The sequence below is a fragment of the Protopterus annectens genome, chromosome 5.part0, assembly GCF_019279795.1.
Source record: "Protopterus annectens isolate FY-2018-M chromosome 5.part0, PAN1.0, whole genome shotgun sequence".
NCBI classification, from domain to species: domain Eukaryota; kingdom Metazoa; phylum Chordata; order Ceratodontiformes; family Protopteridae; genus Protopterus; species Protopterus annectens.
In genome coordinates, this window is record NC_056735.1 from 725,366,039 (window position 1) to 725,393,812 (window position 27,774).

The following is a 27,774-nucleotide window of genomic DNA, read 5'->3' on the forward strand; positions in this document are numbered from 1 at the left end:
GACCATTCTGGGTAGGACCTTGGCTCAAGAGTTTCTGGCTGACGCGAGCTTGATATTTGGCCGGCTGGGTTCCAAGGACGGAACCGATAATCCATCAGTAATGAACGAACAAAGATCAATAACACAGATGGAACGTTATGGTAAGACATAACTTCTTTTTCTGACTGCTCTTTTAGAAAATATATTAACCTTTGATAGCACTTGCATTTATTTAGTGGCATGTGTCTTCACATTCCTGAAAGTCTTGCTGCTTGGAAACACTACCATTTGTATAAGTATTAATTTTACTAAGTGTAATTGGGTACCCTGGTAAAAGAGTCGCTGGCTTTGGGATGTTCTGGTGGCAATATCTACCTTATTGTGTGAGTGAGTGTGGCATAGCAGGTAAATCTTTGCCAGCCTTTCCTGTGTGTGTGTGTGTGTGTGTGTGTGTGTGTGTGTGTGTGTGTGTGTGTGTGTGTGTGTGTGTATGTGTAAAATCAAATCTCAGAGAGTGTGTGTCAGCTGCTTGGAACAGGGACACAGAACACTGATTTCACACTGAGGGTGGTGGAGGACTTGGCTTGGAACCCCCAGATGAAGACTCAATTCTGAGGTGGTCAGTGTGGAGTCTCATTTGGAGCCTGGAGAGGAAGTCCAGCTGCAGGACTGGAGCATGCATTCCTTGTGTGCTCTTTAGGGAAATTGTGCTCAGTGCAGAGAGCTGCATCTGAAAGTAGTGTGCGTCTATTTTTCTCTCAAAGTGAATGTTCCCCACTAGTGTCAGTGGTGAGGACTGAGACTCCTTGATCACTGACCCAGAGGAGGGATGTCACAGTTGCGATGCTAGTCATATTCATGAATTTGTGAGTCCCTCATTTTCTTTGCCAATGACCCTAAATGTAAAGCAAATAAAGGAGAAAGAGGACACTGTTCCTGGTTCCTCTGTTCAAACACAGCTTAATAGGTGTCACATCTTATAAGAAATCATAGGTCTGGTACTAAAGTAGAATACATATAATCATCGTCATGTAGTAAAACATCCCAGTGTTTCTATATATGTGAAAATAACATTAAATTCAGTAAGAAACAAGAAGTTATTTCTGTCTTGTGTATGTTATGATCTCTTAACAGTCAGCAATAAAGTAGCGATCATTATAAGAAATACATAGTATCTGTAAACTTACTAGTAATTCTCTAGTAGGCCTTCTCTGTTATAGCCCTATTGTACAACTTGCTTCACATAAAAGTCAGACAACATTATGCAGGCCCTTCTGTTTATTACATTTTCCCATATGATAAAGCTTTCTCAGTATTTTCAGAATAATAGTTAATCAGATGTAAACAAGTTCTATTAGAAATGTTTTTATGTAGACTGATTGTAATCTTGTTCATCTCACCAAACATATTTGCCAACTCAAGTAAAAATGTGTCCACGTTGTATGTCCCTTGCACACAAATAAAAGATTATCAATGAAGTAAAAATAATGTAGCAAGATCATTGAAAAAAAAATGTTAATATACAAATATTCACTTTCCCATTTGCCCGTAAAAAAGTTGTATAAGGAGGATGAAAGGGGGTTTCTGTAACAGTGCCTTTAAATTGCTGGTGAACTCATTTTTACCTTTTTGGGGGAGTTCTTCACTTTGAAGGTAAAATGCTTTGTGATCCACTTGAGCATCATGGTTCTCATTTGTAAGTAGGCATCCCCCCTTACATGTATTTTCCAGTGGGAGCCAGGCAGATACTGAATGTGTGTCATTTTGTTGCTGTTCCATCCATATTACTAAAATAATTGCATTTTGTAGAATTTCCAGTTTTGCGGTTGACCATTTACCTTCTTTTTTGTATTTAACAGGAAGCAGACAGGTACTGAATGTGGCTTGGTGACTAGCGCTCTTGACTTCCTACCTTTTGTTATCTCAGGGGATGGGGGTACGACTTGTGACTGCAAACTTGACTTGTGCCAACCTTGTGATTATCATGTTTCTGAATAGCAACTGAGCCTTCTTCAGTGATATTGCTGCTGGAAGTGAGCAGTTTCTGAATGTGTGACTTTCTGTTGATGATCGTTGGCGTGACCAAAATAGACGTAGCCTTTACAATCACCAGTTTTGTGGTTATGCTTGTTATCGTTGTCATACACCTTCTTTGTTTTCCTTCATAAGGTGGACAGGTACTGAGTTGAACTAGTACTCTGACATTCCTTCTGAACATGGGAGGCATGGCATGTTACTATCACCTTGAAAATTTACATCTGTGTTCCATCAAGAGATGGGTAGGTATGAATGAGTTTATTTTGCACTCACTTCAGGTATGAATGTATGAGTTTATTTTGCACTCATGTCATTGAGTCTGTTCTGATATATTAGTTGTAATTGGCAGCTTGATATTCTAACTTGGACAGGATCTCTGTGTGTGATTTTTCAGTTCTGTCAGCATGGTTTAGTCTGTCAGAAAAAAAGGATACTTAGTTTGTTAGCTTCATTTTTTGGTGGGGATCATGTGGTCTTCCTTCTTGGAAACTAGTTGGATCAGATCTTTTGATCTTGCAGAAATCTTTACCATTCTGTGTGTACCCACACCCCAAAATTTATTGTATCTTTCTTCATATCATGAGTATGTCAGCACTGCAAGTCTCCCATGTTTGGTACTTTTATTATCATACCCGTCTGTGTAGCTTATTGCTTCCCAGGACCTGTACCACTGAAAGACGATCTCTGCGTGAGATTGTCCATTCCTTATATGAAGACAGTGCAACAGTTTCCACCCTTTGCTGTTACCCCAGAGTTGTTGGTGTTGTGCCACATAACCTTTATTTTTCCGACCTAATAGGTCTTAACTTTATCATTCTGAGAGAAATTTGCAAACCAGGTTGAGTACATTACAGTTTTGCTTATGTTACTCTATGCAGAATTTTGTCTATTGCCAGGCCTTAGACTGACTGGACCTCTCATGAGGAGAATATTATCACACTTTGTATCCTTATAGATATACACGGTAAACTCTCAGTTAATCGGAACTCAAGCAACCAGCAAAAAAAATATCAAAGAAATATATAGTACAATTTTCATGTGTTACACTTTGTTTTCCCCCGACAGAAACATACCTTGCATTTTTAGAGTTTTAGCATTTTAAAAAAGAAGATAGGAATAAATTTCCTCTGTCCCTAACCTGAGAACAAGTCAGCCAAACAAATAGTATAGGGTGCAGTATTAGTCAGGTCTGTTTTTAATAGTAACTCTCAAGCAACCAGAAACTACAGTTATCCAGCATCTACCTATCCCCATGGGTGCCGGTTAACTGAAAGTTTACTGTATCATTCCACTGAACCATACCTTTTGCATTGTGTAGCATGTTTATTTTCAGGCAGTTAATATCAGAGACTATTTTATGAAATGTATAGTTTTGTTTAAGCAGTTATTTAGTTTCCTTACAAGGGTAGTAAAGTTCAATCAGTATGTGTTTTCACCACCATGTTAAAGTGATTCCGTGTTTGTATTGACAGTTTCAGATGAATTTCTGTAGATTGGACAATTTTTGATACCGTTGTCTGTCCACTTCTCTACAACTGCAGAAAAGTCAAGTATTCTTATCTGTACAAAATATATACAGCAGAACCTCTCCAGTATACTACGGGAACATCCTAATATAATTTCAAGAGAAACAGTCTTAACATCTGGGTTCTGAAGGGGACCTGTTTCTGTTTACCCTAATCAAGTTCCCATTGTTGCATCCCCATCTGAACAAAGATCTTTATGCACCTGCAGTTTGATTTTATGGTTAGTCCTTGTTACTCAAGAAACTGTCCTGTGTCACCTGTTCACACAGAGGTCTTTTTCATATTGTGTGTATTTGATGTGCTGCTTACAACTTGTATTTCACAGTCATAACCCATGTGGATTCCTTTCATGCCAACTTTTCTGATTTCTTTTTCCATATGCTGGAAGTGGATTAGTGCCCAAGTTCCTCACCAGTAGTGTCTGCGTTTTATCCGTCTGCCTCTGATGCAAGGACTTGATAGTATGATTGTAGTATATGGATTTATCTGTTTCTGCATTTCTAGTCAATTCAAGGAAGAGAAACTTCTTATTTCCTAAGATTGTCTGATTTCTGCTTGGTACTGTGCACAGTGTACAGTAATTTGGAGTAGACTAGTATTCAATGAGTTGTAAACTGATGCAGTTGTCAGCAGTTTCCTTTCTGTTGCCTTTGGAGGATATCTAAGAAATGTGTTGTGCAGAATATCCCTGGCAACATTTGTTTTGCACCCTGGGACCCTTCACTTTTGTTTGTGTGACACAGCTTCCATGAAGCCACCTACTTCCAAATCTGCCGAGCAATTTGCACTTTTTTTTCTGTTGGGACCATTCTGAAGGGATTTCTCTGTTTTTACATTGCTTTTCCTTCCATTTGGCCAATCTAGCTCAAGTCTTTTTGCAGTGTACTGCTCTTTCTGGACCTTTACTCAGGACATAGCTTATATATTTTTCCCTTTTTTGATTTTAAAGCCCTAAACTTCTCCACCTTCCTGGCAGACCGTTTGGAGTGCTCAAGGTATATTACTTGAAATGTCCATATGAAGATCTTCAACTCTTGCATTCCTCATGCCCATTCAGGTACAGTCTTCATGTTTAGTCAGATTATTTTTCTGTCTTCATTTTTTAATGTCACTTTAATGACGATCTTTTACCAGATGGTATTTTCTAAGGGTAATTTACTTTTGCGTGCTGTTTTACTTTTCTGCGCCTATGTTGCTGCTAAGCTAATCTTGCTCACGCTCTTCTTCTGCCTCTCTGTAGCTTTTGCAAGACTTCTGTTGTTGTTGTGTACATAAGCCTTGTCACCATTACTTACACCAAGTGAATTTCAGAAGTGACAGGCTTCTCATTCTAATAAAGTCGAATATCGTTTGTATCATGTGGAGGTTTATACAGTGCAGTACTTGCAGTTTGCCAAGGTGCATCTTTTCACATTACTGTGCTAGCCACTACATCGTAGGCATTGCGTCCCTTCCTATATTAGTACCTGTACTTCAGCCACCAGTATTCAGTAGAGTCAACGTTTAGCATGCTAACACCCCTTTCTCTCTTTCTGTAAACTCATCTCTTTCTTTTCATGCTTCTGTTACTGTTCACTCAGATTTGCACCTGTCTTTCAGTTTACCCTTTATTTTTAAGTTATATAGTCAAAGATGTGTTTTTTATTTATTTTCATTTACTGACTGGGGAGATCCCACTGAGATAAGAACCCATTTTCAGCAGAAGCCCAGGGAGAAAAGCTCCATTGTTTCAGTATAATCCAAGACTAGGTTAACACAGATAAATTAAGTTATCTTTTGACGGCGCAGTATTAGAAAATTTTAGTCACTGGTTCACATTACATAAAAGAATGTCAAATAAAAGTATACATTCACCCTGGTACAATCACAGTGCTACTGACGGATTCAAAGTCTTAAAATACCAGGATTTGCAAGCAAAAACAAGAGCAATGTGGAAGAAAGATACCAAGATAGTTCCAGTAGCAGTAGGAGCAACAGGATTAGTAGAATAAAAATTTATAGTCATACTTAAATATTCTACCAGTGCATATAACCCCATATGACCTGCAATAGGAGGAGGAAATTCTGGGCACATTTTGGGTGATAAGAAGAGCTCTTCTGTCATCAGAGACCAAAGCAATACTAATTTCATGACCTTCAATTGTACCCTGACTTAGTAATGTAGTCTATCCCTGCCATGGTATTAAAAGCCCAAAACAAATCAGTCACAATACAGTAAACTGTCAGTTAAACAGCACCCAAGGGGATTGGTAGATGCTGGATAACTGTAGTTTCCGGTTGCTTGAGAGTTACTAATAAAAATAGGCCTGACTAATACTGTACCCTCTACTATACCATGCTGTATTGATTTGATTTTAATACTGAAATACAGTAATTAAATGACTGGCTGGTGGGGGGAAAACAGAAAGTGCAACACATGGGAACTGAATTGAATTGTTTATAATGTACTGTATTTTAACTGTAACTAGTTGTATTATCTACTAGATAAGTGTAGTTTCTGGTTGCTTGAGAGTTACTAATAAAAATAGGCCTGACTAATACTGTACCCTATATTGTATCATACCATCCCATAAACCCTGTATTGATTTGATTTTAATATTGAAATATAGTAATTAAAAGACTGGATGGTGGGGCAGAAAGTGCAACATATGGGAATTGAATTGTTCATAATGTACTATATTTCTTTGATTTTGTTTAGTTTTCTGGTTTCTTGAGTTCTGGTTAACAGAGACTTTACGGTATCATGTTGAAATGAAATATGTTGTATACAAACATTTGCAGTGGAATAGCTGTAAACATGTAGATGGATACCTAGGTTAAATTGGGAGCTGAACAAGTTATTAATTTGATTTATTGTATTGTTGTTTGTTGCATTGTCATCCCAGGGTAATACTCACAGATCTGCTAAGTAGACTATACACACACCACCTTTTACACTATTTATTGAATTAGATCTGATTTGTGATTTAGGTCCTTACTCAGGGCTACTTTTATTGGAGAACAATGTCTTGTTTCTACAAGATGTTCATCGTGTTACACTGCTGCAGTCATTACACTTGGGTTATCCTGGCGTCAGACGGCAGGATAACCCAAGTGTAATGACTGCAGCAGTGTATACACTCGAACATCTACATTTATGGTAGGTACAAAACTGTACTTTTTGGACTCTCACCTGCATGTAGTGAAGACAGAACCCCCAGTCCCCAGATAAAAAAAGTCATGCACAGCTTCATCACTGTATCCTCTCTACATCCCCCTATCTTTGGCCTGGTGGAATATGGGAGGCCTAGATGCAGATGTCTTGTGTTTTATTGTTATTTCTTAATGTGTGTCGTTGCTTCATCTTTGCACAGGCTTACAAAATTGTTGAGAAGGGTCCTTATTTACACAGCATTATAAGTAAAATGGACAGCAGAATAGCATAGTGAGCAGCATTGTCACCTCACAGCAAGAAAATCTCTTTGGTTCTCTTCTGACGTGCCTTGTGTGTCATGTCTGTGTCGCCTGTCTGTGTTTGCATTTTCTCTAGGTACTGTACTTTCCTCCCATATCCGAAAGACATTTAGTAGGTGAAGTGGTAACTCTGAAATATCCTTCTATTCTGATGTTAAACTATTCGTAACAGGGAGATGCTGCTTGCAGCTCCACCATCCGGCCAGTATACCAAAGTCTTAGTCCAGGTGGGTAAGTGTGATCAATATTGGTTACCAGTGCCATAAACTGACGTTAGGTATAAAAGTGACGTCTGCACGTACCCTCATCAGAATTTTTCTGCTGCAGTGATCATCAGCCACCCATTTGCCAGCTCTACTTCTGCATCGCGCTTCTTCAGACCGCATTTCAGATTGTTAAATACCAGATGACCATTTTTGACTGTTAGAGATAAGTGCCCGGTGGGGTTTTCTTACTTATTTTGCTTACTGTTTAGACTTGTATGTCAGCTAGGAAAGGGAAGTGTGCTTATGGGAGACAGATTCCTCACAAGGACACACACGATAAGTGTGTTTTTGTCTAGGCGAGGCCCACGACCATACATCCTGTTCAATCTGTAAGTCGTTTGTCCCCAAGGCCTTACGTAGCCGATTAGCGGCTTTAAATCTTTATCTTGAAAACCAAAGACTCAGATGCATGGTGTTAGGCATGGAGGAAGGAGTAGGCCCTTCTGACAAGCCACCTCGAAAGAAGGCGAAAAAAGTTAGACCCAAATCCCAGGCTGCACCTCAGGTGTCCAAACAGGCTCTAGAGGTGATTAAAGACCCGGAGTCCATTCAGACGACTGTTACCAAAGCAGGCCCGGGAACCTTAATAGAAGCCAGGGTGTGGGATACCAAAGGTACATCCACTGAGGTAATTCAGCCATTAGAGACTGATGGCAGAGGGGAACCACAGCTCACGTGCTCAGAAGCCCCTGCTCCTCCTGTTCATGCTAGGCCGATGTCCGCTTCTCTTTAGACTGCTCCTACAACCCCCTTGAAAAGAAAACAGAAATACAAGCATTCTGAACCCCCACAGATGCCTGGTTGGGAATCCTTCTTTCAAAGCCTGTTTCAGGCTTTTCAGGCATTACAATCACAACAACTCCCTCCTACTCTCACTCCTCAACCAATCCATGTGTCTGAGGAAGAATACTCATCTTCTGAGGAGTCCTTCTCCTATGAAACTCAAATTGAATCCTCTAAGGAATTCATTACTCCAGAAGAGGAGGACTCTATTTCTCCTGAATCCCCAGGAGAAGAATTCAGGTTTGGGGATAACATCTCCCTTATGTGGGAACATTTTAAGTGGCAGACGTCTGAGGTTTCAGAATCCAAGAAAAGGTTTTTTGACCTGTTGCAAATGGAACAGCCATCTTCCTCTGCTGTTGCCTCCCTTACTGCCTGCTTTTCAGGATGCCTTCCTAGCTGTTTCACAATCACCAGACTCCCAACCCCCAGCAGCTAAACGACCGGATCATTTTTACAGGGTTCCCCAAGACGCACAGTTTCTCTACAAGAACCGTTCTGCAGACCCAGCTGTTATAGCTGTTTCTGCAGATAGGACATCCAGACAACTACCTTTACAGCTCTTTATCCAACTGATAAAGACAGTAAATGTATGGACAGGACAGGTAAAAAGGTATATACATCCTCTACTCTGGCCATTAGGGCCCTGAACTACCAAACCCACATGGCAAGGGTATGTTCTTGACACCATTTTAAAAGCTTCCACCCTTCTGTCTGAGGTTCAGGATTCCCCTATCAGTGCACAACTAAATTCAGTTTTCTCCACAGCATCCCAAGTGACCTGGCACTCCATTAAGTGCAGCTATGATGCTGTGGAGGCTGCATCCAAAGCTGCTGCTTCTGGACCAGTGCTTTGAAGTTACTCCTGGGTACGACTACAGCCTCTCCCCTTTGATGTTCAAACCAAACTTCTGGATGCACCCTTAGACAATAAGGCCCTCTTTGGAAAAGCTTCTGCTGAGCTTCTTAAATCCATCCAAGAGAAGGGTAAAGAGTTAAACCTCAAACACCTGCTGGTGTCCCCTATTCCTGTATATCATAGGAACTATCCTCAGAAACTCAGTTTCAAAATGATCACCTTACCTCTTCTCTTGCCTCTAATCCCCCCCTGGCATTCATGGTAGCCCTAGATCTCAAGGATCCCTACCTTCCCATCCCCGTTCATCCGGACTACAGGAAATTCCTCAGTTTCTCAGTAGGTTCATTTTCAATTCTCTGCATTGCCTTTTGGTCTATCCACTGCCCCAAGAGTGTTTACAAAGTGTCTGGCCCCCTTTATTGCCCATTGCAGGACCCAGGGTATACAGATATACCCATACCTAGATGACCTACTCATCCTGCATCGAGCCCAACAACTCCTACTCCTTCATCTACAACAGGTGTCGAACAACCGCTCTCTTCTGGGCTCACAATAAATGTAGAGAAATCTTACCTGACTCCCACACAGGACATGATTTTCCTGAGGTGCAGACTCCACACAGACTGCATGAAGGCCTTCATCCCAGCACAAAGAATTCAGGAACTCTCTCTGTACCTCAACCAGACCCTTACCAAAACCACCCTGATGGCTCGGGAATTTCTGAAACTGTTAGGCCGCATGGCATCCCTTATACCCATGCTGCCTTTGGCAAAGCTCCACATGCGCAACCTCACATGAGTTCTGTCAGGTGAATGAGTTCAGATGAGGATACTAATGTATCAGTGCATTACTGCAGTTATAAAATAGGCTTCGGCATTTTTTCCCATTTGGATTTTACATTTCACAACTTATATAATGTAATCATATGTTTTGTAGTTTATTTTAAGGAAGCAATAATGCCTGACAGTGTAGGTGTTATCAGGGAATTAATGCCCTCCCAGGGTTGTTGTAAAGTAGAGGGCCCTTGCCACCCCTTGGAGGACACTGTTTTACTTTTATATGGGAACTAAGGTTGGGTGGCATGATGCCAGGGTAATCCTATGGGCTAGGCTTGTAGAGGCTCCAGGCACATTAGCTTAGTACACACCTATGAACCTATGATGCAAAATAATTCCTCTGGCTAATATTTCAGTCTTGCTGTAGCATATGTAATTGTTGTTGGAGGAAGTATTTTATATCTAAAATATTACCTACATAAATATTTAATGTCCATACGCGCACACACACACACACACACACACACACATCCCCAGCAGTTACAGACACTTTGTTAAATAAATACACCTCAGCTTTCTCATTGTGATCAAATGAATGAAGGAAGTCATAACAGCATAAAGCACAGCAACCCCTCCTCCATGCCTCTTAACAGTTCTTAATTTTTGCCACATGGTTTTGCTCTGTTCCTCATAGAATATTTGATCTGCTGGTAAATTACTGAACATTGCAGTCAGTCAGTATTGCCAGACACTAGAGTTTCATATGTCCTATTGTTTAGGCAATGCAAGCCAATGGACTGCTTGTTGCAGTTGAAAGAAGTTAAGAGGTATGTGCAGGTATGATGCAGTTCATCCATCCTCTAATGTAAAAAGACTTCTGCTCGTTCATATTACTTGATAGTGGTGGAAAGTTATAACTTTTTAACTGTGTGGAATGAATTCTGGTCTAAAATGTTCAGGATAGTCATTTAATGGACTCTTGTCGCATTGTGTGCTACTATTTTATTTATTTTATATTTGTTGACTGGGATAGTCCAACTGGATTAATGTCCATTTTCAGTGGAGGCCCAGGGAGAAAAGCTCCAAGGTAAACAGATAAGTAATAACAAAGAAGGCATATAGTCCTGTTTGTAAGCATGGGCGAACACTACACAATTCCTCAGCTAAATGATGTCAGGTGAATGAGTCCAAATGATAGTAACATACCAGTGCTTCATAAGCATTAGTACTGCTTTCTTTGTAACACACACAGCCTGACAAATATTTACAGGAGTTTCCTCTAACCCCCCAAAAAGTTTTAATGGGTTAAAATAGTGTAGGGAAATAGCATATTTATGATAGTTAATTGTGATTTGTTGTACAACTTAAATTGTTGTTTTTAATTAGTTACCAAGCTTGTTTATGTATAATGCTGTAGCTGTAATTTCAATAAATTTATTTTGGGAAAAATAAGTATTTACAGGAGTAATCATCATGATGGCAACCCAAAAAACTGAAATGCACATACATGCAAGTAGTAATGCATCACCTATCTAATCTTAAGTTGATTTAGCTGATGATGTGCTTGTTAGACCTTAGAAATAATCACAAGATTAATCATTTTGGTGACATCTTCCAAGAACTTAAATAATGTAAGCCGTAAGAAAGTGCTTCAGGCAATTTTAAAACTTCTGGTAACCAGACAGTAAGGAAAGTCACCATGTTATCTTCCTCTGTTTTCTCCGGAAGCCCATAGATACAAAGGTTATTTTGTCTGGACCTGTTTTCTAGAGCCTCTATTTTATTTTGTAATGAAGTATTTTGTTTTGATAAAAAACGTAATTGAAGTTCTTGTTCCGACAGATTTTGTTGAAACCTTTAGTATAGTTGACATAAATGAGTATGCTGTCCCAGATGCATTATTCTTTACACATTTTTCTCATAGACATAATACATACTCTAGAATAGGTAGAGTGTACATAAAAGATTTAACCACTAAATAAAGTCAAGACAATTTCATGTCAATTTTTGGACAATAATACCATAACATTTGAGATAGACTTATGTTTCAAGAGAAGGATATCAGTAACAAAAATACCATCCTACATAACAAACCTCAAAGATTTTAAGTAATTTTATATTAAAGAGACACAAGCATTCTTAGATATGAATCTTACGAAAGATGTATCTGAAATATATAATTATGGGATGCATTGAAGGCATGTCTATATGGAAGAGTGGTGGGGTCGTATAAAAATAAACAAAAACAGTGGAATAAGGAATTAACAGAATTACAGTCAAAAGTGGATAATTTAAAGCTTAATATTGAAAATGGAAACACCAACTTAATAAATGAACTGGAAGATACTAATAAAAAAATACTCAGAGACACTACACCACAAAACAATGATCAACTTAGGAAAAATTAAACTATGTTCCTATTCAGTGAACCCTAAAAACTAACGAAGAATAGCAAATAGGACTAAAAAGATGATTAAACCAAATCAAATCAAGGAAATACATAATATAGAAACCAAAAAGAAAGTGTCTGATTTAGAAGGAATACTAGAAGCATTTAGGTTATTCTTTCATAAACTTAATAATCAAAATGAGAAAATAGAAACACATTCAGTATTGAAAGCTTTTCTTAAAAACAATGTTAAAGTTAGGTTATTAGAGGAGCAGGTGCAACTAATAGATAAGCAAATAACAATGACAGAACGTAAAGCTCAAGTAAATAAGCTAAAGTTAAACAAAGCTCCAGGTATTGATAATATCACCTCAGAAATGTTTAAACTACTATCTAATGAGGCTTTGCTGTCATTATTAAATGTCTTTACATCAGTTAAAAATGGTAAAGATATCCCTCCTTCTTGGAAGTACATGCTATTATCACCAGTTCTGAAACAAAGTAAAGATCCCACTGAATGTTCATCATACAGAGCCATTTCACTTCTTAATGTAGATAATAACATTTTTATGACAATATACGCTGCTTGAGTAAAACAATTGCTACCATTTCGTATAGAGGGGGATCAAACAGGTTTTATAAAAGATAAAAACACTTATGACAACATCAAATGAATTATTTCCTTAATTGATTATATAAATGTTACAAAAAACAAAATGAATGTTATTAGTTTAGACATAAATAGTGCATTTGATGCTGTGAACTGGGATTATCTATGGCTAGTTTTAGAAGAATATGGCTTCTCAAACAACTTTACCTTGTTAATAAAATCATTATATGTAAAATCATTGGCTTATATAAAACTGGGATCTTGTCTATCTAAATCTATTAAAATAACAAAGGGCACAAAGCAAGGCTGTCCTCTTTCCCCATTATTATTTGCACTAGTCATTGAACCATTAGCAAATAATATACGTATGAATAAAAAAGATTGAAGGAGTACAATTTTACAGCAGCCTAGAGCTTAAAACTCAACTTTTTTCTGATGATGTATTAATTACTTTAAAGAGTAAAAATAGCTCTTTAAAAGCATTATGGGACTCGATTCAAAACTTTCAAAAACAATTTCAGGTCTTAAATTTAATGAGAACAAAACAAATGTATTGCTTATAAATACTAATAAAAAATATCTAAATAAAAAATGCCATAAATATATCCCCACCAATAATACAATCAAATACTTGGAAATTATAATAACTAACAATCTAGATACTACAATCGAAACAAATTATAAAGAGATCTTTAATAATAAAAATATAATACAACGATGGAATATATTATTTTCAATGGAAGAAAGGCTCTATATAATTAAAATTATCATATTTCCAAAAATTCTTTGTCATACAAGCTTGTTCTTTGCTACCAGCAAAATCATACCTTAAACAATTAATTGATTTAATAATAAGATTCCTATGGTATCCAAAATAGCCAAGGATAGCTATGAAATATCATCTAGATGAATGGGATATGGGTGGCATAGGTTTACCAGACATAGAAGTATATTTACATTCATCTGTTATTAAAACAATATCATTATGGCTAAATACAAGATATACATCAAAATGGAAGCTAGTTCACGAGAACATTTGGCTAAAATCGGGATTTGTGTTAAATATATATATATTGATTTGATATCAAACAATCTTCTATGGCTGATGAAGGAATATATGATGATACATAAACATAAAAATATAAGTTCCAAATACATTACTTATACATTAAAAATTTTCAAAAATCTTATTAATAGCAATCCTGATATTAAAGCATGGTCATTTCTACTAGATCCAGTAGCGTACACAGAAGGCAATATAATAACATTTGATATACAAGTAGTCAAAATGCTTAAAGAAAAGGGATTAATATATTGGCATCAATTGGTAAACTTCTGTCAATAAACCAAATTAAAAGGAAATTAAATATGGAAAACCAGTTCATGACTACATATACAAGAATTAAGGCAATATATATTAAACAAACAAGAAGCAATGCAGCCATCAATAAGACAGAATGTTCCTAATTTCATAGAACATATAATATTATTAATGAATCAACCCATTAACGGAAAGGGATACTTATCTATTTATAAAACAAATAAAAAAATAAAAACCTATAATAATAACAAAATATGGAACTGTTATAGATCAAGAACACAGAAAAAAAGCTCAAAGCCAAAACCAAGTGAAAAATGTGATCCAAAGCAGCGAAGGCTACCCGGCCAAACTAGTTAATAACCTGGTCACTGAAATTTCCGCATGCAGGGAAGAAATATACCCACCACTTTTAGGGTGCACGTTACCGCAAGTGGGCAACTTGCACAAGAATACCCAGGAATTAGAACAAACTAGTTACATACACACATTTTCTAACAACTCAGATTTAATAGAGGAAACAATATCAAGGTACTGGCCAGTTTTCACATTGCATGAAGAGTCTTTAACAAAGGTCCCAACTAACCCTAAATTTGTTAGACGCAGGGGCACTAACATGAAAGAACTATTTGAGAGAAAAGAAATGATAAACAGCATTAGTAGTAGATCTAAGAAAGGAACTTATAAATGTGGAACATGCAAACAATGCATTGCCATTTTGAACAATCATAGTATATATATTCCATCTAGGAAATATCTATTCCTGTCTAATGGGTATTTTAATTGTAATGCAAAATATGTTGTATATTTAGGCTTTTGCACAAAATGTCAAAGGTTCTATGTGGGGAAAACAGAAAGGACCCTAAAGAGAAGAATCTATGAACACTTCTACGACATCTTTAAGAAAAAAGAGACCAATGCTTTTTACAAACATTCTTTGTCTTGCCCAGATATGGAAATCAAGTTTATTGTGTTAGACCAGATAATACCCGATAAGAGAGGGGGTGACTGGGAGACTAAACTGGAATACAGGGAGCTTATATGGCAGCTGAGATTGGATGCAGCTAAATGGCCAGGATTAAATGACTATATGAATTTAAGCAGTGTTTTGAAATTAAGAAGGGCTAAGTTATAATATGTAATATTTAATAAGAGATCATCAACATTATTATTTGCATTAATTTATTTGCATTTTACATTCATTCTGAGTATAGGGAATATAATCTATGTAATAATGCTTGAATATTTAATATTTGATCATTATTTTTATTTCTATTTTTACACTGATTTTTATTATTACTTTTATTGTTTATTGTGGTACTTTATTACACTATTTATGTTTTTTGTACACTAATAGTGATATAACAATCAATCGCTATGAAAATGGTTTTATGAAATAACATCTATACTATTATTTATTTATTTATTCACAAACATTTTGTGATTTTTAAATAATATTTAAGTATATGATATTTAAGAAAAGGTATCTATTAGGATATTTAGGATTTTATGTATTTTATACAACATTGTGCTATTTAATTTTTAAACTAGCCAGCAATTAATTTAAACTCGATTGAGTTTAATTAAGGAAGCACATGATCTCTATGGACACATACAAATAAGGCTACTTTGCCCTGCATTGTTATCTTAATAAAGCTCAGTATTGTACTGAGCGAAAGCGCTTGAGAGAAAAGGATTTGGACGAGGTTTTTGTTGTGTGTTTGAATAAACGTTTTGTGGAGATTACTACTGTTACAGATCAGTTAATGGGAAAGTACCAAATGACAGAGATAAAAAATTAATTATTCTCTCTCCAAAGCAGACATCACTTTCATTACATTGGAAACTCTTTGCATGGCAGTTCATACACAGATCTTATGTAACCCCTCATAAAATGGAACTTATGTTTAAAAAAATATTTGCTGTTGGAGATGTGATTTAATAATAAAAGCAGACTAGCAGCATATGTTCTACGAATACCATTTGATTAAACCATACTGGAATAAAATAAATTATTTTCTGCAAATGGTATTCATAGGTTCATAGGTTCATACTAGGCTATCTGCCCTCGGGCATTTATAAGCCTAGTCAGAATGTGTTTGGCTTTCGCCACCCATTTTAAATTTATTTTGCTATGCCCTTTTTCGAGGTTAGTATACTGTGCCTCTGTCTAACAGTGACACAGAAGTGATACCCGGGGTAAACCTACAATCTCCCATCCACTCATCAAGATTCCTCTTGAAGAGAGTCAATGAGAGACTCTGCCTAACCTGGACTGAGATTTTATTCCAGAGTGAAGGGAGCCTCTGGGTTATGAATCTGTCCCTCCAGCATGTCCTATTTATTTCAGTGCTGAGGTTCAAGTCTCTCGAGCGCGTAGCTCGATGGGATTTGGATTTTCTGAAGTGCAGCATGTCCATTAATTCCGGGTTGGACATGGCTTTATACGTCAGGCACAGATCGCCTCTGAACAGGCGGTATGCCACTGAGTAGAGCTGGAGTTTCTTTAACCGGGCAGCATATGGCATCTGTTTGAGCCCTTTGATCCTCTTGGTGAGGTACTTTTGGGGTCTTTCCAGTTGCTGCAGGTGTCTGGTAAGGTACATCCCAAAAACGGGCATTGTACTCAATTATGGGCCTGATGAGGGATGAGTTAAGAGGCACAGTGACCTCCCCTGATCTAGATGTGAATCCCTTCATGATTAAGTGGGCTATATAAAATGTTTTTCTAACCACTTTGGCCACGTGGTTGTCAAATGAGAGATTGCTATCAACTTGGGTCCCCAGGTCCCTAATTACTTCTTCTGTACTTAATGGATTACCACCTATGTGGTAATTCGTGGGCACTTTGTTTTTGCCAAAGGGGATGACTATACACTTTTTGGCATTTAGCTTGAGGCCATGGCTCTGGCACTAGTTGTCTGTTTTTATGAGGCCCTTTTGGAGGATGCTTGTGTCAGCTGGAGAGTCGATTATGGCGCCCAGTTTGCAGTCATCTGCGAACTTGGTCAGCCACAGTCCCTCCATGTTGGCCTGTACATCCGAGAAATATATACCGAACAAGAGAGGTCCCATGACTGAGCCTTGTTGGGACACCACTTGTAACTGGTTTGGAGTCTGACATGGCTCCAGCAATTCTAACCATGTGGGTTCTGTCCTTGAGCCAGTTTGCAATCCATCTAGTGACATAGGGGTTTATATTTAAGCTGGTGAGCTTATCTATAATGCCCGAGTGGGGTATTGTATCGAAGGCTTTTGCGAGGTCCAGGTAGGCTGTGTGGACCACCTTCCCCTCGTCAATGGCCTTGGTGACTGTTTCAAAGAAATCAACCAGGTTTAAGAGGCAGGATCTGCCCTTAACAAAGCCGAACTGGGTAGGATCCAGTGTCTGTAGGTCCCCAATATCTTTATTTATGAGGTCCATGATGATTCTTTCCATAGCTTTGCAGACCAAGCTAGTCAGGCTTATGGGGCGATAGTTTAGATTTCTAAATCTCTTATTTTGTCTAATGCACCTGTACCTGACTGTGTACCAAGAACAAAATATGTAGTCTTGTGGACTCTCCTAGCCATTGCAAGAAAGAACATTATATCAAACTGGAAAATCGAAAGCTTCTCCAACTTTTAAGCAATACAGGAATATGGTGTCAGCAGTATCGCAAATGGAAATGAACACTATTAAAGAACTGAAGGAACTACATCATTATATATAGCATGGCAAAAAAGTAACTGAAATGTTGGAGAGTAATGATTGTAGCAAATTATAATCGGTAAACAATTGTATAGAAAGTCGATTATATGTCAACAATAGACACCCTTGTAAATACTTTATTTTGGTTTTAATGTTGATATATGTTTACTGCTTTTAGCTAACCTGTTTAAATAATTTGTAAGTACTTCACTGTCATAAATAACCTGTATACATGTTTTTCTTTCTGAAAAATGAATAAAAATATTTTTAAATAAAAAATGTAAGCCGTAAACTCCCCCACCCCATCATTTTTCTTAAGTTGGCTAGTTGACAGTATACTTGTTGCCTTTATTAAATTGGGTTTATGTGGTAATTTTTGTGTTTGTATTATTTATATTTTATTATCCATTTTTGTTTATGCATGTTCTTCGCTGTACTGTCTCTTCAAAATGAAATCTTAGTTCAGACAATGCCTTGCAGGTTCTTTTCACTGCATCACTATGTGCATGTGCATTGTGTTTTGTGTGTGTGTGTGTGTGTGTGTGTGTGTGTGTGTGTGTGTGTGTGTGTGTGTGTGTGTGTGCGTGTGAGAGAGAGAGAGAGATTGTGATTTGAGTCCTACTTTAGAGTGGCTGCTCATTTTGCTATGCTGACGTTTTACTTCATATTATTCACTTCCTGTCTCTACATGACTTCATTTTCTGTTTATAGAGTTAATGCTTTCACTTTCTTCAGGAGATTATTTTTTACCTTATTGGATGTCTTCTGCTTGTCTTGATCAGTTAATATACTTAAATTTGATTTACTGGAGTGTTTGATTTTGTTTGTTTTAGTGCATTTGTTTTTGACAGTTTTCCTCTTAAATGACTATTCAAAATACTGTCAATTTATTGGATTTGGAAGTGTTTTGGTGAGTAGAGATTTGTAATTGAATGTGAAGTCTAGGTGGCCTGCACTTGTTTTTTTCTGTGCATGGGACAATTTTGATGCACATGTAGCTTGCAAGTTGATTGGTCAGATTTTCTTGCCAATTTTATAAAGTGAATTACGCTGTTAAGTCTCTGGTTGTCAAGGTTCCACTACCTCAGTCACTTGGGGAGGGTAATTTTTTATTTGGGGGAAGAGGGCAAGAGGGATTGCCAGCAAAAATTTCCATTTGTAAGATGCACTTAAAGAAGCAAGATGAATCTGGAACATGTTTTCCTCTGCTTAATCAGTTGAACATAAAGGACAAAATTAATTAAAAGTTTAATTTTTTATGGCACATTGAAACAGAGTGATGCAGCCCTGATTATGTTTCAGATGAGATGGGTTTCACTAGACTTCCAGGTGGAGGAGGAGTCAGCTGGGATTGCTGAGAATGATTATCCATAACTGGGTTGCCATCCCATGTGAAAGGAAGCACTCATAGAAGTTACCCTACTGCCATCTGGTGGAGGCTAAGAACAGTGTAGCAACAAGTGATGCCAGGGCAGCATATAAGCCATCTTGGCCTTGCCAAATAGCACAGTGCTCTGTAGCTGGGAATGGTAAAGTGGAACACACATTCTGCATGGGCTCTACATTGCAGATCCTTTCTTCAGAAGAATATATCCATTGCCAGTAAGGAAAGGGGGGCAAAAAAACACTATTAGTTGCATTTTCCCCCTGTTTGGCATTTACCACTAGGACGGAGGAAAAAAAGACAAAGTGTTGGCACTGGGAGCCCGATACCTTGTGAGGTGTGGAAGGAAAAAGATTTAAAATGTGTATACAAAAAATTGTTTGTGATGCAGTATATTGTTACAGCACTGAACAGTATTAAATGGTCCATTTTATATAAACCACAGTAGTTATTTTAGTGTGTGTGCGTCTCTGTGTATATATCTATAGCTGTCTCTCTCTCTATATATATATATATATATATATATATATATATTATGTGTGTGTGTGTATATAGATATATATATATGTATATATGTATATATATATATATATATATATATATATATATGTATATATACAGAGAGAGAGAGAGTTTATTAATTGCCGACAATCTTTTACTTCAACAGCAATTTCATCGGTGCCAGAACACTGACTATACAAAACAAAATTGTGTTTCCAATTGTGTGCAATATTAGTCTGTCTACCTGCATGTCTGTGGTGTAATAGCTAGGTGTTATATGTGTAAATGTCTGTGAAAATAGTCTATATGTTGTCTGCACATTGAGTCCGGAGACACAAAATTTCTTTCAGTTTTTGCACTTGTGTGATTTCTGAATGACAGTAAAGTTTACTTTGACTTGGAAAAAACAAAGCAAAAATGAGAATTGCAGATGTTCTACATGGCAAACTTTGCCCCCACTACCCTTCAATGTATAACTCCATAGTCACATAAACACAACCACAACAAATGCACTGTAAAAAAAAAATGTCACTGTTATGCAACTAGCTTGTTCATGTACTTGATGGAAAGCACGTTCAATAGCTTGAGATGGTGAAAATAGGTGTTAACAAACTGTGCATTTGACAGATTGCCTGGAATCCATTTTATGTATATATATATATATATATATATATATATATATATATATGTGTGTGTGTGTGTGTGTGTGTGTGTGCGCGTGTGTATCTCACTCTCTACTTTCCCTCTTTCTGTGTATACATATATGTATATGTATGGGTCTACTTCACTTACCCGAACGCCCAAATCACCGACTTTGACTTTACTGAGATGAATACTCTGACATCTGGAAGACCGACATTCCACTCGAGGTAAGTAACCGCTTCTGGTCTTTCGGTGTGTTCGTCTCGGTAAAGTGAAAGTCGGTGATGTGGGCGTTCATGTAAGTGAAGTAGATCCATATGTATATATAGATAGAGAGATAAATATAAACATATAGCTACTACAGAGACACAAACATACACAGTTTGTTGGTCATGCATAAATTTTGGCAAAATTAGAAGTAAACAAATAAATTAACAATTTACTTGTATTTGAAATAAAGGTCTCATTACTTTACTAGGCTGTTATGCATACTACCTAATTTTAACAATCATTTCTGAAATGTAGTTTTTATTAACATGCCATCTTTCAAGAATGTAGGCACGTGTGTATGTGTTTGTGTGTTTATGCACAAGTACCGAACTTTACACATCTGTACTGCTTGTCGGCATGTAACTAAATAGTGTTTGTGTACATACATATAGACCTCACAGTTTTCTATTTTGTGTGCAAGCACATACTTAAATGCTATTTTTTTATTTCCAGTTGAAGCTAGTTTTATTTTTAGACTCCTAAAAAAACAGCACTGAGTCTTTCATAGATCATTATTGTCATTGCATGCAGTTTGAAATGCTGTTCACTTCCAATAAAGTATTATGTTTCTGATTTACTGCATAAAATGTGTTAAACATGTTCAGCTGCCTTTTAAACTGCTATACATCTCTAAAATGTGACACTTAGTTTATTCTTTTGGAGATTAAATTAAAAACTGTAATGCTGACGGACCTGAGGCACAGCTTGAAATCTCTCATACTTTTTTCTTTTTCTGTTGTAAACCTAGTCAGCACAAGAATAATTAGGCCAAGTAGAGGCAGGAAGAGAAAAAGCCACAAATGAGATGTTTCTTAATCCTTGATTTTCTTGGAATCTGAAACGTGATGACTTTGGTCTCTTACTTTATATTCCTCACATTCTGCAGGATGTTACAAGCAAAGCAAAGAGACGAGAAGAAAGCTCTACAAAGGCTGAGGACCATCTTTCCTGTAAAAGCACAGATGTTTGCAATGTATCTGTAAGGTAAGATGATAAATCAGCTTCTTAAAGATTGTAATTTATGATTTTTTAATTAATTAAGCAGAAGTCAACATATTATTCTTTAATGACGTATTGCTTGAGAAAGTGTTAGCAGAATTAAGTTGTTGTTTAAGAATGGAGAAAGTCACGCATAGATTAGTTTTCCAGTATCCACTTTATCTTGCATAGATTTGCAGGTAGATGAGAGTTCATGGCAAGGCTTGTTTCACAATATTGCATTAAGTTATTGGCTGAAAATTCATACACATGTTTTTGGTATTGCAAAGCTTTACATTAAATATTAAGTTTACATAGTTGCCATGAACATGTTTCTTGATCTTTTTGAATAGATTTGCTAGTGTCCTAGAGTTTGTTTAGCTGGTTGTTCAAAAAATGTATATCTTCGTTCTTATCCTTTTAGTACAGGGTTGATTCAGCAGTAATGTAGTTTTGCTGAGGGTTTGAAATATAGTTAAAATCTCTCTACCTGGTAAGTCTGAAAGACATTGTCTGTTTAGTTTTGTCGAGTATGTGAAATACTGTTTATGATGCATTTATTGCAATATGCAGCTATTGAAGCTGTACTTATTCATAACAGCATAATAGATTTCTGTGAATAGTGTAATCACTGCGTTACTGATGCCAGCTTGCTGTCATTAATTAAATATTTGTGATCATGGGTGTATCCAGAAGCAACCAAATGACTTTAGCTTTAGTAGAACTGAATGTGATATCTTGAAAGTCTGTTATGTGTCCTACCCACAAAAAGGTAGAATTTAATGATGTTCAACAGAGCACTTATCCTTTTATAATAATAAAAAATATAGTATGTTTTAGAGTGAAAACAAAAAGGTAAGTGCTCTGTAAAAACATGCTGTTTGTGTTTGGAGTTTTTGTTTTTATTGGTGATTGTGTGATCCATAATCAGCCTATACACTTTAGAGGGGTGTGAGAGCAAAACCGCCCTCCCCACTCACTTAAATGCTTCTTTGATTATGTGTTCCGTGTTCTTTATTATGGAATGCGTGGTCATTAAACAGTAGTGTTCACTGTTAATGTTAAGGTATGTCGAGAAATAGCGATTTCAATTAGTAGACCTCCTTGCTTTTTTCCTACTGGTTAGTTATTGACAAATGAATCATTCTGTACGTTTATGTATACCTAAGTAAATATACGCTGTACTTGACCTTTACATAATGAAGTATGAGACTCTTATTTACAGTAGAATGTTCAAGCTGAGCCAGTTTGTAGTGTGGTATATCCTTCCTTTGGTGCATTGTTCTGTAGGATTTTTGTAGTTCTACATTCCCGCATTCACGTGGAAATGCTCTGATGTAGTGGTACCTATAGCTTTCATTCTCTGTCTCTTTTTGCTTATTTTTTTGCCATACATCTGACCATCAGTGCATCATGGTGCCTCCATCCTTCATTGGACCTGCCTCCCTGTTTTAATGTACCTCAGAATTAGTCTGATAGTGTGGAGGCTGACAAGGAGCGTAAGGCATTCCAGGATTGTATGGCATATATTGCCATGGAGGATTTTCACTTTAGACCTATCCTGGTTTACCCCATGTTTGCTGGTATTGTCTAAAGAGCAGGTGCACAATGGGGGGGGGGGGGTGCTGGCATATCACCCTGCCTCACTGACATCTCAGCCATTGCCCACCCCCATTCCCCTCATTAGAACATGCCCCGCCCAATTTCCCAGTCTCTACCTGTTTGTACATGGAAAAAGTCTTGGCAACCCCCCCCCCCGATGGGTGTCCCAATAAATCCTTGACAGCGCCTCAGATTGCTGAGCCACTAATCAAACCAGTGTCTACTGGGCCATAGTTAGAGCTTCATCTTTCTATGCCATGGCACTGGCTATCTTTTTTTCTTAATTAATATATTGTACCTGACTTAGTCTAAAGAATTAATTTTTTTGATACTGATAAAAAATAAAGCTGAATGCTTGCTAAGCCAAAAAAGACTGAGTATGCTTAGCATCCATTTTTAGTAGTCTGTGTATGTGTTATTCTGCAGGCGTATCTTTGTAAGTATATTTGAGTAATTTTCTGTCTGCATAAATGCTGCTGAATCCTAAATGTCTTTACTCGACACACTTTGGGAAAACATTTCAAATGACATGCATCTTACAGCACAGGTGTAAATAAAAGATACACATCTAAGTTTATTTATGTGAGTGTGTGTGTGTGTGTGTGTGTGTGTGTGTGTGTGTGTGTGTGTGTCTGTCTGTCTGTCTGTGTGTGTGTGTGTGTGTGTGTGTGTGTGTGTGTGTGTGTGTGTGTGTGTTTGTGCACACATGCACATGCATGCATTTGTATTTTTAGTGCCACATAGAGAACTTTTGTAAGTTGTACAGTAGTGTAGTTTGGGTGGGGTGAAGGGGGTAACTACCCTGGCCACAAAGCATTAGGAGGGTGCCATTGGCCAATTCTGATCGCTGTTTAGTGCATACTAGCTTTTAAAATCCAGTATTGCATTTGTGGTCAAACCTGAGCACTGTAGTGCTCCCTGCATGGGCTAACCTGTAGCAATTATTTGCTGCATTTGTAGCAAGCAGTGTGCTACAGTTTAAATGGAAAAAATGTATTTTTTAACTAAAATCTGAATGTTATAACTCTCTCTGCATGGCATAAACTGTTGCATTTGTAGAAAGCAGTTTACTACGAAGGAGGTTTTATTTCTCTTTAAATGAAGGGCTGGAGAGGCAGGGCACCAGTACAGGGATCAGCCCTATGCTCTAAAAATGCCACCCACGCATCTGATGTTGTATGTTAGCCTACCCTTTTCTGTATTTACATATTTGGACTGTATGACCATCAACAGTTTTGCATATGAACTCTTTCAGCTTAAATGCTATTTTGTAATGTTAAGAAAAGCTATTTGACAGGTAACTATTTAAGGTGAGTTGGACTCTTCTGTTCACTGTTTTATGTGTATTCCTTATCTTTTTCTGTATTATTGCTGTTGGCAGCATATTGGGTAGTGTTGCTGCAACATGCCTCTGAACTTTTCAGATTTTCATAGAATGTCAACATACATCCACCAGTGCTACATAAAACTCTTGTACTGTTTTTCCCAATATTGTATTACTCTCAATCTCTCAGTGTACTGCAGATTTACGTACTGCCAGTAATTGTAAAGTTCTGCTAACAGTATACTGAAATGACTCTGAAACAAATTTGTATATAGTCCTAATAGCAAGAAGTTAATATTTGACATTGTACTGCTTATTAACCAAATACCAAAAATGTAAAACTCTGCCTACTACATGCTGAAATGAAATACCAAAATGTATAGCTCTGCCTACCACATGCTGAAATGAGTCTATAATGTACCTGTATATTGTACTGTTAAAATGAAGTTAATATTTGACTAATGCATGCTGGATTGTATTGTATTACTATTGCATGCTGATTGTATTAGATGTAATGAAATCCTAACCTATACTGTATCTGGAGCTTTTCTCCCCCGGGCCTACGCTGAAAAAGGACCTGTGTCCAGTCGAACTTTCCCGGTTAACAAAAGTAAAATAAATAAATAAATGCCCAGATTTGTTCTTCATATGTTTGGTTTGTTCTGCATAAAACATATGACTTTCTGGCAAGTTGTTGGGGATTGAAGTCACAAAATTATGGCAAATATTTGAATATCCTTTGGAAAATGCATGCTAATGTGTAACCTGTTATTCTAACAGGGTTCTAATTTTGTAAGGGCAATATGTCAAATCTGTCTGTGATTCACATTATTTTGGCTTTATCCAGAATTCTTGTGCAAAGAATTTTAGAGGTATGTGCTGCTATGTTAATGTGTTCTCTGGTATATTTCTCAGATAGACTAGATTTTATGTGAAATCTTAAGTTCCTTTTTGTGACAGCATAGGTTTTGCCATGTTTTCACCATCATCCCAAAGATGTGCTGCAAGAGAACTGGCATTCCTCTGAATTACCCATGGGTGTGTATGCTGTGCAAGAATAAGTGTGTGCGCCAGTGCCTTATGCAAGGAGTAGGATGAATGTATGTTTTCTGCGATGGGCTGGCATCCTATTCTGAATACTCTGCCTTGTACACAATACGTTCTGGAATAAGCTCCGTTTCCCCTGTAACCCTGAACTGAATTAAGCTGGTAATTGGAGAAAATGAATTGTATTGATGTCTAAAGTATATTTATTTATTTACATTTGATTACAGTAAAAGTCCGACTGGGTAAAACCCCATTTTTAGTGGAGGCCCAGGGAAAAAAGCTACAAATTATTACAAAACATTTTAAGAGCAATAATTGTACAATCTTCAAAAATAAAACAAAAACATCTGCAGTTCAAATAATTATAACAAATTATAGACATAATTTAAAAACATTGGTTAAGAATCGATGCAATGTATATGACGATTTAATATTTAGAGAAATTTTAGACAATTTGTAGAGATACTAAAGGTAAGTTAGTCTTAATACAAATAGGAATTGCAATATGAAATGGGGGAAGAACATGCATATAGTATATTTAGAAAGAAAGTCAGGGAAGAGAATTAGATAGCAGTAAGAAAGTAAGTGAAGAAGGGAGAGTAAGTAGATATACGGAATAAAATGGTGCTTGTTCAAATTTAGGGGTATAGTTTATCCTGGTTTTGAGCAAGAACAGAGACAGATTTTAGCTAGGAAGTCTTTCAGAGTGGTTTTGAAAGATGGGAGGAAGGGTATAGACCTGATGGATGCAGGTAAAGAGTTCCTGGCCTTAGCAACCTTGTACGAGTTCAGAAAATACCCACCAGATTTGCTAAGTTTCAAGTAAGGAGTTTTTGGTCACTGGACCACAATGACCAACTGGGAACATAATTGTGTAGAATTTTTTTTTTTTTTAGTGTTGGACAGTCAGATGGATGCTTGATAATTTTATAGGTGGTAAGAAGTGTATATGTTAGTTGATGAGGCAATTCTTACCAATTAAGACTTTTCAGTGCTTTACAGTGGTGGGTTTTGAAAGGTGTGTGTGCTGCAAATTCAGCAACTTTGTTATAACATTGTTTAAGTTTTAATTTTTGTGAAGCCTGGAGTTTAGTAAGGCTGGGAGCACTATAATGAAGAGTGGGGAAGGAGATAAGTAGTAGCAAGTGTAGTTTTAGTTGCATTGGTAAGAAAGTTTTTTGGCTCTGTAAAGCATCCTTAGTTTTTGATGAGGTTTTCTTATGCAATTTTGTATATGCAGGTTGAATGTAAGATTATCAGCCACTGTCACCCCTAATAGTTTGCTATGAGAAGTGACTTCAGTGATTGTATTGTCAAGAGGGATAACTTTATATTCTGTTTTTCATGGCAGAGGGATTTAGAAGAAAATATTAGTAGTTTGGTCTTTTTTTGAGTTAAGTATGAGTTGTAAGCTACAAAAGCATGTTTCAGTGACTATTAAAGCTTCCTGAGTTTTTTTTTTTTTTTGAGGTGTACCATGTTGTCAGATGTACAAATGAGATTGGAATCATCTTTGTATAGTGTTAGGACAATCTGTTGTGCTGAAGTATAGAAGGTGTTGGAGAAAATTTTAAAGGGAAGGGGACCAAGGATAGAACCTTGTGGTACACCAGTGGTGACTGGAAGGTAAGGAGAAAGGGTGGAGTGCCATTTTACTGACTGATACCCATTGGACTAGGTAGCTTTTGAACCACAGAAGAGTAGACTGAGAGAGACCTAGTGAGGATGTTTAAAATAAATGTTTGCTTTAACAGACTTTGTCAAAGGCTTTAGACAAGTCTAGAAGTATGGAAGAGTCTAGTTTGCCATTTTCTTTAGCTTTATTAACAGTTTCTGTATGTGTTAAAAGATCTGTGCTTAATACTACGAGAAGGACATAAGCCATGTTGTGTAGGGGATAGGTGTTCTTCCTGCAGAAGATAGTCTAGCAATTGTTTTTGAATACATTTTTCAAGTATTTTGGTGAGGGGAGATAAGATTAATTGCTATAGGTGTGAGGTTAAACGTGCTGCAGGAACTCCCTGTTACATCGGGAAAGTATGCACCCTAATTATATTTACAAGAACTTGATAAGGGGACAGGCAATAAGAGCATCCAGGATGAATCCGAACTATGATAGTTTTTACAATTGTCCAGTTTAAGCAATAGACTTGTACAAAGAGCATATAGGCCAGATGAGATCACCTCCCATTTTGAAGGTGTTTTGAAGCTGAGGAATGGTATTGCAAGACCATATTTTTCACAACCATATTCAGTGGAGAATGTCCCTGATATATGTCCTGAAGTTAGGAATCCACTAGTCAAATTTTCTGTTAGCTATACACAAGACATAAACCATA

The 27,774-nt window shown here is 37.1% G+C and overlaps 1 protein-coding gene across 2 annotated transcripts in view; it reads left to right on the forward strand.

Moving 5' to 3' along the window:
- SHROOM2 (shroom family member 2) overlaps positions 1-27,774 on the forward strand; it is a 2,012,858-nt gene that overhangs the window by 1,046,857 nt on the left and 938,227 nt on the right. For both annotated transcript variants that reach the window (XM_044072571.1, XM_044072572.1), the window contains exon 4: positions 21,371-21,468. In XM_044072571.1, coding sequence (XP_043928506.1) covers positions 21,371-21,468 — 98 coding nt within the window. The remainder of the gene's footprint in view (positions 1-21,370; positions 21,469-27,774) is intronic.